This window comes from Heterodontus francisci, chromosome 12 (assembly GCF_036365525.1).
Source record: "Heterodontus francisci isolate sHetFra1 chromosome 12, sHetFra1.hap1, whole genome shotgun sequence".
Lineage (NCBI taxonomy): Eukaryota > Metazoa > Chordata > Chondrichthyes > Heterodontiformes > Heterodontidae > Heterodontus > Heterodontus francisci.
The window spans coordinates 111,849,451-111,865,121 of record NC_090382.1 but is presented as its reverse complement, the minus strand read 5'-3'; the positions used below and the strand labels follow the sequence as shown (position 1 = coordinate 111,865,121).

General features: G+C 43.7%; 1 protein-coding gene across 1 annotated transcript; it reads right to left on the bottom strand.

Annotated features, from left to right (window-relative positions):
- Positions 1–61: 61 nt before the first annotated feature.
- LOC137375747 (protocadherin gamma-B7-like) lies at positions 62–14,653 on the bottom strand. The gene is made up of 3 exons (XM_068043136.1): positions 12,194–14,653; positions 2,616–2,770; positions 62–251 (listed from the first exon to the last, which is right to left on the bottom strand). Exons 1-3 carry the CDS (start codon positions 14,651–14,653, stop codon positions 62–64), a joined length of 2,805 nt encoding a protein of 934 aa, XP_067899237.1.
- Between the last annotated feature and the right edge of the window lie 1,018 nt (positions 14,654–15,671).

The following is a 15,671-nucleotide window of genomic DNA, read 5'->3' as shown; positions in this document are numbered from 1 at the left end:
TCATTACCTTGCTTATCCAAAGGAAATGTTGCTTTTTATGTATAGCGCGTAGACGTTTTAGTTACGATCGCCTAGATGATTTTACAAATGCCCTCATATTTTTCCGTCCCTTTCTTCGATGTGAATTAAGAGCGTGAAACGGTGAATGCTGTTCGTTCATTCTACAGCGCGCAGTGTTTGGTGAAGGAGGAGTGGTGCTGGATCTCCAGCCACATTTCTTCACCTCATTGGTAGACAGCGACACAAAGAGACTCGGCCAATAATAACAGCACATTATCTTAAAGCAATAGTGCCTCTACTGAACACTGGAAGAATTGCTTTGTGCATTTAACGTTGTGCAACTTTAACTGACTTTGCTGGTTTATATTTCTTACCTGCTTTGCTCTATTATTCAATTAACGTGCAATCTAATTATATTATTCTACATTTGTCCAAACACCGTACTTTTGTTTTGTCTAATGTACTTATTTCTTCAGCAAATCGCAACGAGAACAAGCTGATTGAACAAACTATTCTAGACGACTGAACTATCCGAGTTTCTTTAGCAAATTGCTTAACCCTTGTTTCATATTTCAGGGAGATAATGTGTATGGATCCTCCTCCCTTACCGACAGCTTTACCAGGTTTGCCAGGTTTAAATAAAATGGCATGGACTGATGTGCAATAATTAACAGAACTTATATATCTTTTATATATAAATTACGAATTCCTTTGTTAGCCCTTCCAATAAAAGCGCAACGTCAACGGAAACTGCAGAATTTGAAGTAGAAGGTTCACCACCACCTTACCAGAGCAACGAATGTAGCCTTTCTTGCGATGTCCAAATCCCAAGAACTAATAATACTAATGGAAAACGATGCGCAGAAAAAAATTAAGATGGTGAATTTTGTAAGACGAGTTCGTTATGGATATATATTACAAGTTTTCACAGGCTTGTGTTCTGTTCATTGTCAGTTGAAGTCTGCATTTCCATTAATCCACAACCGAGAAACATGCAGTGTGCATAATATACAGCGCTGATTCTGGCGAATCATCAATAACAATTATTCTCTACAGATTCGTTAACATTCCGGATTGTCTGTGTTTTAGGCTGTTTCGGATTGAACATGTCGCTTTCACCAACCAAGCCATCGGGTGCAATTTATTGGTCTACAACAAAGGAAACGGGAGGTAACTGCTCATATGCGACGTCCAACAATATTCATTTCAATGCAATGTCCGGGAATTGAATACCTTTCCAAATGCAGGTGCTTATCTGAAATGCGCTTGATTAGTGAGAGAATTCAAAGCGGCTGTGAAATAATAACTTTAACTGCAACTTGACGGAGTGAAATTATATGGATGACAACCACACTGAGGTAGCACAGCAAAATAACTACATTGTCATGGAACACAAATGGATACAACTTGGACCATCTCTGGATTCCGTTCCTGGACAACTTCCAACTGAGTTCTCCTTCGCAAATTCATTCAAGGCAATCCATTGCCACTTGCCCCAATCCCGGCTCCTCTCCCTCTCCTCACTTCCACTACTTAGACGCCGTCCTCCGAATAGCGCAATGCTCAGCCAGGTTCTGTTAGGTATTTTCTCTGCACTGACTTGGCGAACCAGGACTCTGCTTCCATTGTTTTTCTGAACTATTCCGCCATCTGGCCTGCACTAGTCTTCACCGTAATCTTCAATTGCCATACATCTGCTTTATTACTTCATCTCTTCAAGAATTCATTTGGATGCTGAACTGAATTTCAGTGTACTGCTGTTTTTTCAGCTGTACAGCAATGCTGTTTTCGGCAGAAAATCGTTTTCCACTGGTTTGAATGCCATTTCACCGCTAGCTTCTGGGTAATCTTTATTTTCGCCATTACTTTCCAAAGTAATTGTATTTTCTGCTGGATTATCCCTATTTCGTCATCTAGTTTGCCTTTTCAGGCTAATTTTCCTTGGACGTTTTTGTTTCCATCCTGGGATCGTTCTAATGTGGTACTACTGGATCTGCGCTTGTTGCTGATCCCATCTCCGACATTCTGTTTTTTGCGTTCTTCTAATTGTGTCCTGTTCCACATGTTGTTTAGACCGCCTCCAGGGAGTTCCAATCTGCGGCGCTCCTGTCATTGTCTCAGCTTGACTGATGTCCTATGTGAGATGATAGATCTTCTCTGTGCTTTGCAGCATTCTCTGCAAATCACGTTTAAAGATCTCTTTAAAAGCAGCCGTTACAGCGAACTATCTTCCACAATCAATGACCATCCTTTCCAGGGTACCTCCTCGGGGCTAACTTCACTTCCCTCCTTCGAGTTTTGTTCATCACAGCCACCATGACTCATTGAGTTCTGTCGTTGGCGCTGATTGTCAAATCAGACCTACGTCTTTTCCACCGCTTCGCTGGCATCTTCTGAACCTCTTCAAAATGTGATTCCCCTTCCACTTAATCAAAATCTTTATCTGAGCACTCCCCACCGCATTCCCTCTCTTCCTCGCAACGCCAAAGTTTAATCTCCTGGATTTATGAATCTCTGCAGTTCTCGATGCGCCTTTCCACAATATCGAAATAGCCCTTATCAAAACCATGCATGTTGTCCCTATAAATTATTTTGATCACATTACTGACTACTACCTTGACGTCACCATCTTACGTAGCCCCACCAGTCCTACGGTCACTGCAAACACCATCTCCATCAACTTATTTGGGTCATTTACCATCCACAGTTTTACTTTCGACACCACTAGATCTGTCTGACACATATTCGGCCGACAAGGCCTTGATTTCCTCTGCCAAAAGAAGTCATTAATCCGTGATCATTTTGAAGCGTGAAGGTAATTCTTGTCTCCTTTTCTCAACTCTCAAGAATCTACTCTGCCTCCCTTCCGTAACATCCACATTCGCATCTCCCCCCAAAAAAGTGCACCTTTTTAATTTTTTTAGCAAGGTGAAGGCAATCCAATAATTTGTGTCGGCCTTCCTCATCTGCTCCTGCCAATAAAATCAATGCTTACCCACAAAAAACTCTCCCGTCCCAATCAATCTTTCTTCTGTCTAGATTTCTCTCATTTCCACCCAGGCCCCGAGAACGTTCTTCCAATTCGAAACATACCTCTAATTTCCAAGACCCCATTCCCACGCACCTGCTAGCCGCAATATTTCCTGACTCTGATGTTAGCCGATATTGGGAATTATTCTTTTTGGCCACAATCACTGTGCCTCTCCCTCTTGCAAATAACAGAATCGCCCCCGGTTTATAAAAAAAACTTCCGAACTTTCTGTTCTTGCAAAATGCCGCCAATCTCGAATTTTACTCTCATCGTCAAAGTTTTATCTCCTGGATTTATGAATGTCTAGCGGTTCTCTGTGCTCCCTCACGCAATATCGAAATATCTCTAATCAAAATCTCGAAAGACATTCCCGATGACTATGACCATGGCGCACCAACTATCAATGCCCTTCCAGACCTCTCCGCAGCTTTTGGACCGGCTGAGCACGTCATGTTCATGTGTGTCCCTCTTTGTCAAGCTCAACTGCTTTTTCTTGCATCTACTTCTATCTTGCCAATTGCAGCAATAGTATACCCATTAATTGCTACTCTACCCATCCAAGACCTCCACAGAACCCACAACGATCTATAATCGATCAATCTTCGTTCCCCATCAATATCCTGGGGGTTACCATTGACCAGAAACTTAACAGGACCAACCATATAAATATTGTGGCTACAAAAGTAGGTCACAGGCTGAATATTCTGTGGTGATCAATTCAATTCTAGACTCCCGAGGGATTGTCAACCATCTACAAGGCACGTCACTGAATACTTTCCACTTGCGTGAATGAGTGCAGTTCCCAAAACACTCAAGAGGCTCGTCACCGTCCAGGAGAATGCAGATTGCTTGATCAGCACCCCATCCACAATCTTAAGCATCAATTCCCTTCACCACTGGGGCAAAGTGGCAGCTGTCTGTGCCATCTACAAGATGCATTGCAGCAACTTGCCAAGCCTCTTTTGACAGCACCTTCTAAGCCGTGACCTCTACCACTTAGAAGGACAAGGGCAGTAGAGGCAAGGGAATGCCACCCCCTGTACGTTCCCCTCTAATCCACCTGATTTGGAACTATATCACCATTTCATCACTGTTACTGGATCAAAAAAACTACATCACCTTTGCCAACAGCATATGGATCTAGCTACACCACTTGGACTGAAACTTGGTTAGATTCTCTCCTGTTGGACATGGTCGTTGCCTGACACTGTCTGGCACGGAAGTTCCGCCAGGGCCACTCTGCTCCTGACCTCATAATAGCCTTGGTTCAAGCATGGATAAAGGAGCTGAAGTCAAGAGGTGAGGTGAGAGTGAGGCTCTGGATATCAAGGTAGCATTTGTCCGAGTGTAACATCAAGGAGCCCTAGCCTAAATGAAATCAATAGGAATCAAGGGGAAAACTCATCAATGGATCGAGTCATAGAAACGTGGAAAATAGGAGCAGGAGTAGGCCAATCGGCCCATCGAGCCTGCTCTGCCATTCATTATGATCATGGCTGATCATCCAACTCAGTAGCCTGTTCCCGCTTTAGTCCCATATCCTTTGATCCCTTTAGACTCAAGAGCTATATCTAACTCCTTCTTGAAAACATACAATGTTTTGGCCTCAACTGCTTTCTGTAGTAGCGAATTCCATTGGCTCACCACTCTCTGGGTGAAGAAATTTCTCCTCATCTCAGTCCTGAAAGGTTTACCCCGTATGCTTAGACTATGACTCCTGGTTCTGGACTCCCCCACCATCGGGAACATCCTTCCTGCATCTACCCTGTCAAGTCCTGTTAGAATTTTATAGGTTTCTAAGAGATCCCCCCTCACTCTTCTGAACTCCAGCGAATATAATCCTAACCAACTCAATCTCTCCTCATACCTCAGTCCCGTCATCCCAGGAATCAGTCTGGAAACATTCACTGCACTCCCTCTATAGCAAGAAGATCCTTCCTCAGATAAGGAGACCAAAACTGCACACAATATTGCAGGTGTTGCCTCACCGAGGGTTTGTATAATTGCAGCAAGACATCCCTGCTTCTGTAATAAAAGCAAAATACTGCGGATGCTGGAGATCTGAAACAAAAACAAGAAATGCTGGAATCACTCAGCAGGTCTGGCAGCATCTGTGGAAAGAGAAGCAGAGTTAACGTTTCGGGTCACTGACCCGAAACGTTAACTCTGCTTCTCTTTCCACAGATGCTGCCAGACCTGCTGAGTGATTCCAGCATTTCTTGTTTTTATCACTGCTTCTGTACTCGAATCCTCTCGCTATGAAGGCCAACATACCATTTACCTTTTTTTTTACCGCCTGTTGCACCTACATGATTACTTTCAGCGACTGGTGTACGAGAACACCCAGGTCTTGCTGCATATTCCACTCTCTCAGTTTATAGCTGTTCAGATAATAATCTGCCTTCCTGCTTTTGCTACCAAAGTGGATAACCTCACATTTATCCACATTATACTGCATCTGCCATGCATTAGCCCACTCTCTCAACTTGTCCAAATCACCTTGAAGCCTCTCTGCATCCTCCTCACAGCTCACCCTCCCACCCAGTTTTGTGTCATCTGAAAATTTGGAGATATTACATTTAGTTCCCTCAAGTAAATCATTACATTTAGTTCCCTCATCTAAATCATCAATGAGTCATACCTAGAACAAAGGAAGATGGTTGTGGTTGTTGGAGGTCAAACATCTCAGCCCTAGGATATTGCTGCAGGGGTTCCTCAGCGTAGTGTTCTAGGCCCAACCATCAATGTCCTTCCCTCCATCATAAGATCAGAAGTGGGTATGTTTGCTGATGAATGTATGACATTCAGTAACATTCACAACTTCTCAGATACTGCAGCAGTCCATGTCATATGCAACAAGAACTGGACAACATTCAGTCTTGGGCTGATAAGTGGCAAGTAGCATTCACCCCACACAAGTGCCAGGCAATGACCATCTCAAACAAGAGAGAATATAACCATCTTCCCTGAACATTCAATGGCGTTTCCATCGCTGAATATCCCACTATCAACATTATGGGGGCTACTATTGACCAGAAACTTAACTGGAGCAGCCACATAAATACTGCGGCTACATGAGCAGGTCAGAGGCTGGGAATTCTGCAGCGAGTAACGAACCTCCTGACTTCCCAGATCCTGTCCACCATCTACAAGGCACAAGTCAGGAGTATGATGAAATAATCTCCACTTGCCTGAATGGGTGCAGCTTCAACAGCACTTAAGAAGCTCGACACCATCCAGCCAAAGCAGCCTGCTTGATTGGCACCACTTCCCCCACCTTCAACATTCACTCCCTTCATCACCAACGCACAGTGGCAGCAGTATGTATTATCTACAAGATGCACCGCAGCAACTCTCCAAGGCTCCTTTCACAGCACCTTCCAAACCCACGACCTCTACGACATAGAAGGACAAACACAGCCGTAGCATGGAAACACCACCAGCTACAAGTTCCCCTTCAAACCACACACCATCCCGACTTGGAACTGTATCACCGTTCCTTCACTGTCACTGTGTCAAAATCCTGGAATACCCTTCCTAACAGCACTGTGGGTATACCTACGCCTCAAGGTTGCAGCGGTTTGAGAAAGCAATTCGCTACCATTTTCCCAAGCGCAATTAGGGATGGGGAAGAAAGCCATAATGATGTCTGGAGTGAATGGTCTTGGCCGAATGCAAACTGAACATCAATGAGCAGGTTGTTACTGTCTAAGTGCCGCTGTGCAGCACTGGCGACGGCACCTTCCATCTCTTTGCTAATGCTTCAGCCTGGAGTAATTTGCTGCATTGGATTTGTCCTGGCTTTTGTGGACAGGACACACCTGGGCAATTTTCCACATTGTCGGGTAGATGCCTGTTTTGTAGCTGTACTGGAGCAGCAGCTACAACATCATAAAGACCATCTGGTTTTATTTGTGCAGCATTACCTACCTCTAAACATTCATTACCAATATGCTGATATAAACCTCACGCATGCCTTTGCCATGTGCAGAAAGAACTATTTGCAACGATCTCCTTGGCATTCACCTATCCGTCAGTCCGACCTCTATCTTATCTCCAACTCTGCTGCCTATATCCTTTCCCACACCAAGTGCAGTTAGCTCATGATTTCTTTTAAAACTGTGTATAAATGCAAGTTTTGGTATTGATTGGTGTTAATACTGAATGATAATATTAGTACAGTGTTCCAATTTCAAGCAACGATATAATTCAACTTGAGAATGATAAAATTTCAGTCAAAAAAATTAGTTGTCACTTAATCTCTCCTGCCCTCCACCCTATTACAGATTTTTACTTTTGTTCATCTTCCCCGCTGTCCCCTTTTACTTGCTCAAAACATATTAGATATCTAACTTTTCTCAGTTTTGATGGAAGGTCACGAACCTGAAACATTTACTCTGTTTTTCTCTCCACAGATGCTGCCTGACCTGCTGAGTCTTTCCAGCATTTTATGTTTTTATTTCAGATTTCCAGCATGCACAGTATTTCGCTTTTGTATTATTGCTTAATTCACTGATACTTCTCTTCCAGGAGTGTGCCTATCTTCAAGAAATTCTGCTCTTTTCTCTTATGGGATTGTAGTTTTTCTGCTACCCTTTTTGCCTTCATTGCTTTATATCTCCCTTATTTTTTTAAAATCAGTTATCTACCAAAAATTGTTTTCACAGCCACATTTCCCTTCCTGTCTTTTATCAGGTATCTAGCAGAAATCGCTATAACAGCCACATCTCCTTCCTCGGCAACTGTCTCCAGCTCCAGCTTATTCCACCTGGATTCCAAGACTCTTGTGTTTTGAATCCAGCCACGTTTACAGATATATTCCAGACATTCAGAATTCCTCAAACTGCTGTTCTTGTTGCATCCCAAGATGCGCTCTCAACGCCATGCACTGCCATATGTCCGCTCTCGACCTCTCTCTTAAGCAGCACTGACTCATTCTATCCCAAAACTGTCCAGTCCCACAGTTTAATTTCATCCCTCACTTCATCTGGCGCTTTAACTAAAAATTTGTTATCCTCCTTTTAGGTGTGAAGGATCACAAGCTTTAGCAACACATGGGCACCAACACTCCTCTGAATCTTTCTTCCCCTTCCCCTCCCTCTGACCCCATCTCTTCTTCGAATTTCACCCCTTGCTGTTTATTCACTATATTCTCTTTAATTTCCCTCGCCGACTCTGAACGATCTGTCCTCGGCAAAGGATTCAGCTTCACCCCCTTACGCCCCCACCTCAGTGAATTTCAAGCTCGGCATGAGCTCTTTTTTCATTGCTGCTGCCTCCATGCCCACTTCTTTGACTTAATTGGCCATGAGTCTACCGCCTACTCAGTGGATCTATTAACTCATCTCCAATATTCCCCCTTTACCTGAACCCTCCGTCTCTCCTCTTACTCTCCCTTGATATTTTATTGAGAACTTACAGCATGGTATCAACTATCTCAATTTCTCTGCTCCCTTCGCTCGCTCTAGCCTATCTGCTTCTGAATTTGCAGCACTACTTTCCCTCAGTTCCAATGCTAACACCGTCATCAAATGCGCTGACAAGGGTGGTATCTCTGTTGTCTGCCATACCAAGCTCCACCTGGGAGAGGCCAAATGCAAACTCTCTAACACTTCCTTCTTCCCTTCCCCTGAACCATGGTGCCATTTCTGAATATAAAACCATTGTTTCCTGGACTGTCATTGACCTAATTTCCTCTGAAGATCATTGCTCTTCAATCTCTAACCTGATAGTTCCCCAAAACTGTAGAGCCCACTTTTTCCTCCTTCCCAAAATCCACAAAAAGTCTGCCCTGGTAGACCCATTGTTTCAGCCTGAAAAGTAGTTAACAAAATGGAAAATACCTCTGATGCATCAATCAAGCCATTCTATGACAATTCCTAAGGAGAGGAGGCCATTCATTACCAAACCTTTGTGTTCTATGATGAAATCAGCCAATGTATTGACTTATCCAGATCGGTTATATCCCCATGACATCGCACGCTTTGTGTAATTCAATTTCTTTCAATTTGCTGATGCTGAACTCGGCCCAGAGGACCCTTGTAAACAAAAGCTTCCTTCAGAGAAATTATTCTTGCTTCTTCTGGAATAATGCATTCGGTTAATAAGGTCACCTCTATTTCCATTTTGCTTCCATATGAACCTTCCCAATTTTATATCTGTGAATATTTGATTTCCATGTAAGAACAAAGAAAATTACAGCACAGGAACAGGCCCTTCGGCCCTCCAAGCCTACGCCGATCCAGATCCTCTATCTAAACCTGTCGCCTATTTTCTAAGGGTCTGTATCTCTTTACTTCCTGCCCATTCATGTATCTGTCTAGATACATCTTAAAAGACGCTATCGTGCCCGCGTCTACTACCTCCGCTGGCAACGCAATCCAGGCACCCACCACCCTCTGCGTAAAGAACTTTCCACGCATATCCCCCCTAAACGTTTCCCCTTTCACTTTGAACTCGTGTCCCCTGGTAATTGAATCCCCCACTCTGGGAAAAAGCTTCTTGCTATCCACCCTGTCTATACCTCTCATGATTTTGTACAACTCAATCATGTCCCCCCTCAACCTCCGTCTTTCTAATGAAAATAATCCTAATCTACTCAACCTCTCTTCATAGCTAGCGCCCTCCATACCAGGCAACATCCTGGTGAACCTCCTCTGCACCCTCTCCAAAGCATCCACATCCTTTTGGTAATGTGGCGACCAGAACTGCACGCAGTATTCCAAATGTGGCCGAACCAAAGTCCTATACAACTGTAACATGACCTGCCAACTCTTGTACTCAATACCCCGTCCGATGAAGGAAAGCATGCCGTATGCCTTCTTGACCACTCTATTGACCTGCGTTGCCACCTTCAGGGAACAATGGACCTGAACACCCAAATCTCACTGTCCATCAACTTTCCCCAGGACTTTTCCATTTACTGTATAGTTCACTCTTGAATTGGATCTTCCAAAACGCATCACCTCGCATTTGCCCTGATTGAACTCCATCTGCCATTTCTCTGCCCAACTCTCCAATCTATCTATATTCTGCTGTATTCTCTGACAGTCCCCTTCACTATCTGCTACTCCACCAATCTTAGTGTCGTCTGCAAACTTGCTAATCAGACCACCTATACTTTCCTCCAAATCATTTATGTATATCACAAACAACAGTGGTCCCAGCACGGATCCCTGTGGAACACCACTGGTTACACGTCTCCATTTTGAGAAACTCCCTTCCACTGCTACTCTCTGTCTCCTGTTGCCCAGCCAGTTCTTTATCCATCTAGCTAGTACACCTTGGACCCCATGCGCCTTCACTTTCTCCATCAGCCTACCATGGGGAACGTTATCGAATGCCTTACTGAAGTCCATGTATATGACATCTACAGCCCTTCCCTCATCAATCAACTTTGACACTTCCTCAAAGAATTCTATTAAGTTGGTAAGACATGACCTTCCCTGCACAAAACCATGTTGCCTATCACTGATAAGCCTATTGTCTTCCAAATGGGAATAGATCCTATCCCTCAGTATCTTCTCCAGCAGCTTCCCTACCACTGACGTCAGGCTCACTGGTCTATAATTACCTGGATTATCCCTGCTCCCCTTCCTAAACAAGGGGACAACATTAGCAATTCTCCAGTCGCCGGGACCTGATACTATCCAGAAGCAGCCATGTGACGATCAAGGCTATCTCTTGTGGAGAGATAAAACTAGGGGGCACAGTTTAAAATAAGGGGTCTCCCTTAGACAGAGATGAGGAGAATTTTTTTCTATCAGAAGTTCGTGAGTCTGTGGAACTATCTTTCCTGGAGAGTGGCCGAGGCAGGGTCATTGAATGTTTTTAAGGCAGAGGTGGACAGATTCTTGACAATCAAGGGTGGCAAAGGGTATCGGGGGTCGGCAGGAAAGTGGAACTGAGTCCACAAACAGATCAGCCATGATCATACAGAATGGTGGAGAAGACTCGAGGGGTCAAATAGCCTACTCCTGCTGCTAGTTTGTATTCAGTTAAAAGGTCACCTCTTTTTTCCATTTTGCTTCCCTATGACGCTTACCAATTTAAAATTTGTGAATATTTAATTTCCCCGGACGATCCAGAATCAGCCAAGTTTCTTTCAAGGCTGTCTGTTGTGGGAGAGACAAAAGCTAGGGTGCACCGTCTGTTAAAATCATTCAACTGCATTCCAATTCATGTCACGAAAACCCAAATTACATTGTCATGATTTACACATCCATGTAGATACAGTAACTCCTTCCATTTTTACTATTATTTTATACCCGTCCCATATATTTCAGAGGCACCTTTGCGCTTTTTGTTTGTTTAGTGTACTAATCTACATTTTTTGTCCGTTCACGATATTTATTTCAACCATCCTCTCATCCGCGCTAAAAAAAAATCTTTTCCTGACTTAAAAGGGTAATGCAGGACCTCACTTACTTTCTGAAAATAAAATGTTCCATCAACCCTCAAGAATCGGTATTATCTATTTTTATTGAAATTATACTTCAAGTTGAAACTACATAATTATCGGATTTAGCTTTATCTTCCGTCTGAGCTATTTATTTGGATTAACAAGTTCATCAGAGTATATATAAAGTCTTGAAACATTCAATAATGCAGTCGCTCGATTATTGTTTGTTCTGGTTATGGGTCAAAGGTGGCATAATGTGGTTGAAAAACAGATCAATATAATTTACTGGGATGGTGGAGTAGGCACGAGCAGCAAAATCGCCTTCTTCCATTTCTTTCTTCTTATCCCCTGAGTGAGTGGCTGCTGAGCCATGACAGCGAAACAGTCCAGAGTCAACAACCTTGTTGTATGACTCGAGCCTCATGCAAGCCATACCCGGTAAGAATAGCAAATTTTCTCCTCGGAATAATATTAGTGGCCTACTTCTGCTCCTAATTCGTATGTTCGTAGTGAGGTTGACAACCAACTGACATTTTTTACCCAGATTCCGACAACTTTGTGGTAACGTTTATCGAAAGTAGATTTTTGTTTTAATTTCCGGATTTATTTTAAGTCAAAACAACTTCTTCAACTGCTATTACGGGCCGCGACACACGTTCTCTCGATTATTAGTCCAGGCCCCCGGATGACTAGTCCAGAGTAAAATAATACCTTCTAAAAATGCTAAGTGAAGTTTAAAGTGTTAACAACGGACCACTCACCTTGCGAAATTCAGTGGTTTCCTTGCTTGTAGACTGTGATACCTTTCCATGTTCTGCAGCAGTACATATGCCAGTTTTGATATCAATTATGGGCGCTGTCACACCATCTAACTTTAGAAACATGAAATCGTCCATGTCTGAATCTTGACGCACATCATAGCGAAATGGTTGCGGGAACGTCCCACTTTCAGTGTAATTGGGTGGCATTTGAATTTTCACACTTGCCTTTTGAATTCCACGTAGCGAATCCCTGCTGGAAATGTATGACGTGTGCCAACAGCAACAGTCACTACTAGTTTCCGTTCGACCTCTTTGCACCTTAATACCGAGGATTACAATCGCCGCAAGCAATAGCAGCGAAATTGTGCCAAAAGAAATCATTAAATAAAATTTAAAATCAGATGTCCATGGCCCAGAGGTCCCTAACATGCCAATATTAGATGGGTTTTCTGTAGTATCATCCTGCACTGATACATTGATGGTGACAGTAGATGAAAGGGACGGAATTCCATTGTCCCTCACCAAAATGACGATTTTCTGTCTGAGGGAATCTTTATGCCCAAAGCGGCGAATACTCCAGATTTCTCCTGTTTCTGCAGCCACCGTAAACAGACTTTCATCAGTGGGCTGAAGAAGCTGATAGACAATTTGAGCGTTCTGCCCAGAATCGGCATCAGTGGCTGTCACTTTTGCAACCAAGTAACCCGAATCGGCAGTTTTAGGCATCGTGTCCTCTGCTGCAGACCCTTCACTTGGCAAAGGTGACAGGATCACAGGGGCATTGTCATTCTGATCTGTGATGATGACATTTACCGTTACGTTACTGCTGAGCGGAGGGGATCCAGCATCCTTCACTTGCACACAGATTTGAAAATTTTTAAGTTGCTCAAAATCAAAAGACTGGTGAGCAAACATCACACCATTGGCTGAGTTTATTGAGACGAATGTGGACGCGGGCAACCCGTGTATCAGGCGACTCAAAATATCAAAACGTATTTGAGAATTTTGATTAGAATCTGGATCAAAAGCTGACACAGAACCAATTGAAGCACCAATGATATTATTTTCTGTCACATACATGGTGAACGAAGGCTGCGTAAAGCGTGGCGCGTTGTCGTTTGTATCTGTGACTTGAACTCGGATGGTTTTGTTGGTCGAGAGGGGAGGAGAGCCACTATCCGTACATGTAATGGTAACGTTGTATTCTGGCACTTTTTCACGATCTATATCACCATGAGTGACTAACGTATAGTAGTTATTAAAGGAGCTATTAAGCTTAAAAGGAATACCCCCGTTGATTCGGCAATAAACAGCCGCTGTATTTTCAGAATCTCGGTCTGCAACTCTTAAAACAGCTACTGCAGTGTTTAGAGCAGCATTCTCTTGAATGAAATTCGACGCAGAAGTCGTTATTATTTCAGGAGAATTATCATTAACATCAGTGACCTTTATCAAAACTTTACAGTATCCTAGCAGTGGAAGCGAGCCTCTGTCCTTGGCTTGTACCATAATCTGATAATTCACTGTTTCTTCAAAGTCTACGGTACCAATTACTCTGATTTCTCCGTTGGCTGAATCGAGGCTGAATAGATCCCGAACTCTATCAGGAGTGTGATCGGTAAAAGAATAGATTATCTCACCGTTTAGGCCTGCGTCTAGATCAACCGCAGTTACTTTCACAATCAAAGTATTTTTGCGCACGTTTTCGGCCGTGGTGATTTGATAGACATTTTGTTCGCAAACTGGGGCGTTATCGTTCGCATCAAGTACATTAATATTAATCTGGGTTGACCCGAATTTCTGTGGAGTTCCTCCGTCAAACGCCGTTAGTGTTAACCGATGAGTTGGTTGTTGCTCTCGGTCGAGGAGTCGTTCCAGCACGAGTTCTGGGATGCCATTTTGTTCGCTGTCTGACTGTGATTTCAAAGTGAAATACCCGTTTGGGCTCAGTTGGTAAGAGCGAACACCGTCGGTTCCAGCATCCGGGTCAATCGCGCTCTGGAGCAGGAAGCTCGTTCCTGCTGGCATGAATTCTGAGATTTCAATGTTTACCTCACTTCTCTGGAACACGGGCGCGTTGTCATTTACGTCGAGAATCTCAATTTCCACACGATATAACTTTAGCGGGTTCTCAATCACAGCCTCTAATATCAATATGCACGACAGGCGGTGTTCGCAAAGCTGCTCTCTGTCTAATTTTTCTTTTATAACGAGAGCTCCAGTTTTTAAATTCACGTCTAGATATTGTTTTTTGTCTTCAGATGCAATCCGAAATCGGCGCTCCAATAACTGCTTTACATCTAATCCCAGGTCCGCAGCGATATTTCCAACAAAGGCGCCAAGATCTAATTCTTCCGGAATTGAGTAGCGAATTTTTACACAGGCTGAATCCGAAACATACATGAGTATCAGATAAAAAACAGGCCATAGGGACAAATGGCTATTCATCCAGTAGGCCATTCTGGATCAAAGTACTGCGAATATAATTGCCAGATTCTCAGATGAATTTATACGTGCCTTGTTGTTAGACCGATAATGCATTTGTTCATTACCTTGCTTATCCAAAGGAAATGTTGCTTTTTATGTATAGCGCGTAGACGTTTTAGTTACGATCGCCCAGATGATTTTACAAATGCCCTCAGATTTTTCCGTCCCTTTCTTCGATGTGAATTAAGAGCGTGGAACGGTGAATGCTGTTCGTTCATTCTACAGCGCGTAGTGCTTGATGAAGGAGGAGTGGTGCTGGATCTCCAGACACATTTCTTCACCTCATTGGTAGACAGCGACACAAAGAGACTCGGCCAATAATAACAGCACATTATCTTAAAGCAATAGTGCCTCCACTGAACACCGGAAGAATTGCTTTGTGCATTTAATGTTGTGCAACTTTAATTGACTTTGCTGGTTTATATTTCTTACCTGCTTTGCTCTATTATTCAATTCTTCTTTTGGGCCTCCTTATCTCGAGAGACAATGGATACGCGCCTGGAGGTGGTCAGTGGTTTGTGAAGCAGCGCCTGGAGTGGCTATAAAGGCCAATTCTGGAGTGACAGGGTCTTCCACAGGTGCTGCAGAGAAATTTGTTTGTTGGGGCTGTTGCACAGTTGGCTCTCCCCTTGCGCCTCTGTCTTTTTTCCTGCCAACTACTAAGTCTCTTCGACTCGCCACAACTTAGCCCTGTCTTTATGGCTGCCCGCCAGCTCTGGCGAATGCTGGCAACTGACTCCCACGACTTGTGATCAATGTCACACGATTTCATGTCACGTTTGCAGACGTCTTTATAATGGAGACATGGACGGCCGGTGGGTCTGATACCAGTGGCGAGCTCGCTGTACAATGTGTCTTTGGGGATCCTGCCATCTTCCATGCGGCTCACATGGCCAAGCCATCTCAAGCGCCGCTGACTCAGTAGTGTGTATAAGCTGGGGGTGTTGGCCGCTTCAAGGACTTCTGTGTTGGAGATATAGTCCTGCCACCT

Excerpts from the sequence above, each read along its gene's own strand:
- LOC137375747 (XM_068043136.1), bottom strand. The coding sequence starts at position 14,653 with ATGGCCTACTGGATGAATAGCCATTTGTCCCTATGGCCTGTTTTTTAT. Across the intron at positions 2,771-12,193 it reads AAACCACTGAATTTCGCAAG|AGGAAATCAAGGCCTTGTCG; the intron begins GTGAGTGGTCCG and ends TTCTTTTGGCAG. Across the intron at positions 252-2,615 it reads CGTAAGATGGTGACGTCAAG|TCTCTTTGTGTCGCTGTCTA; the intron begins GTAGTAGTCAGT and ends TTATTGGCCGAG.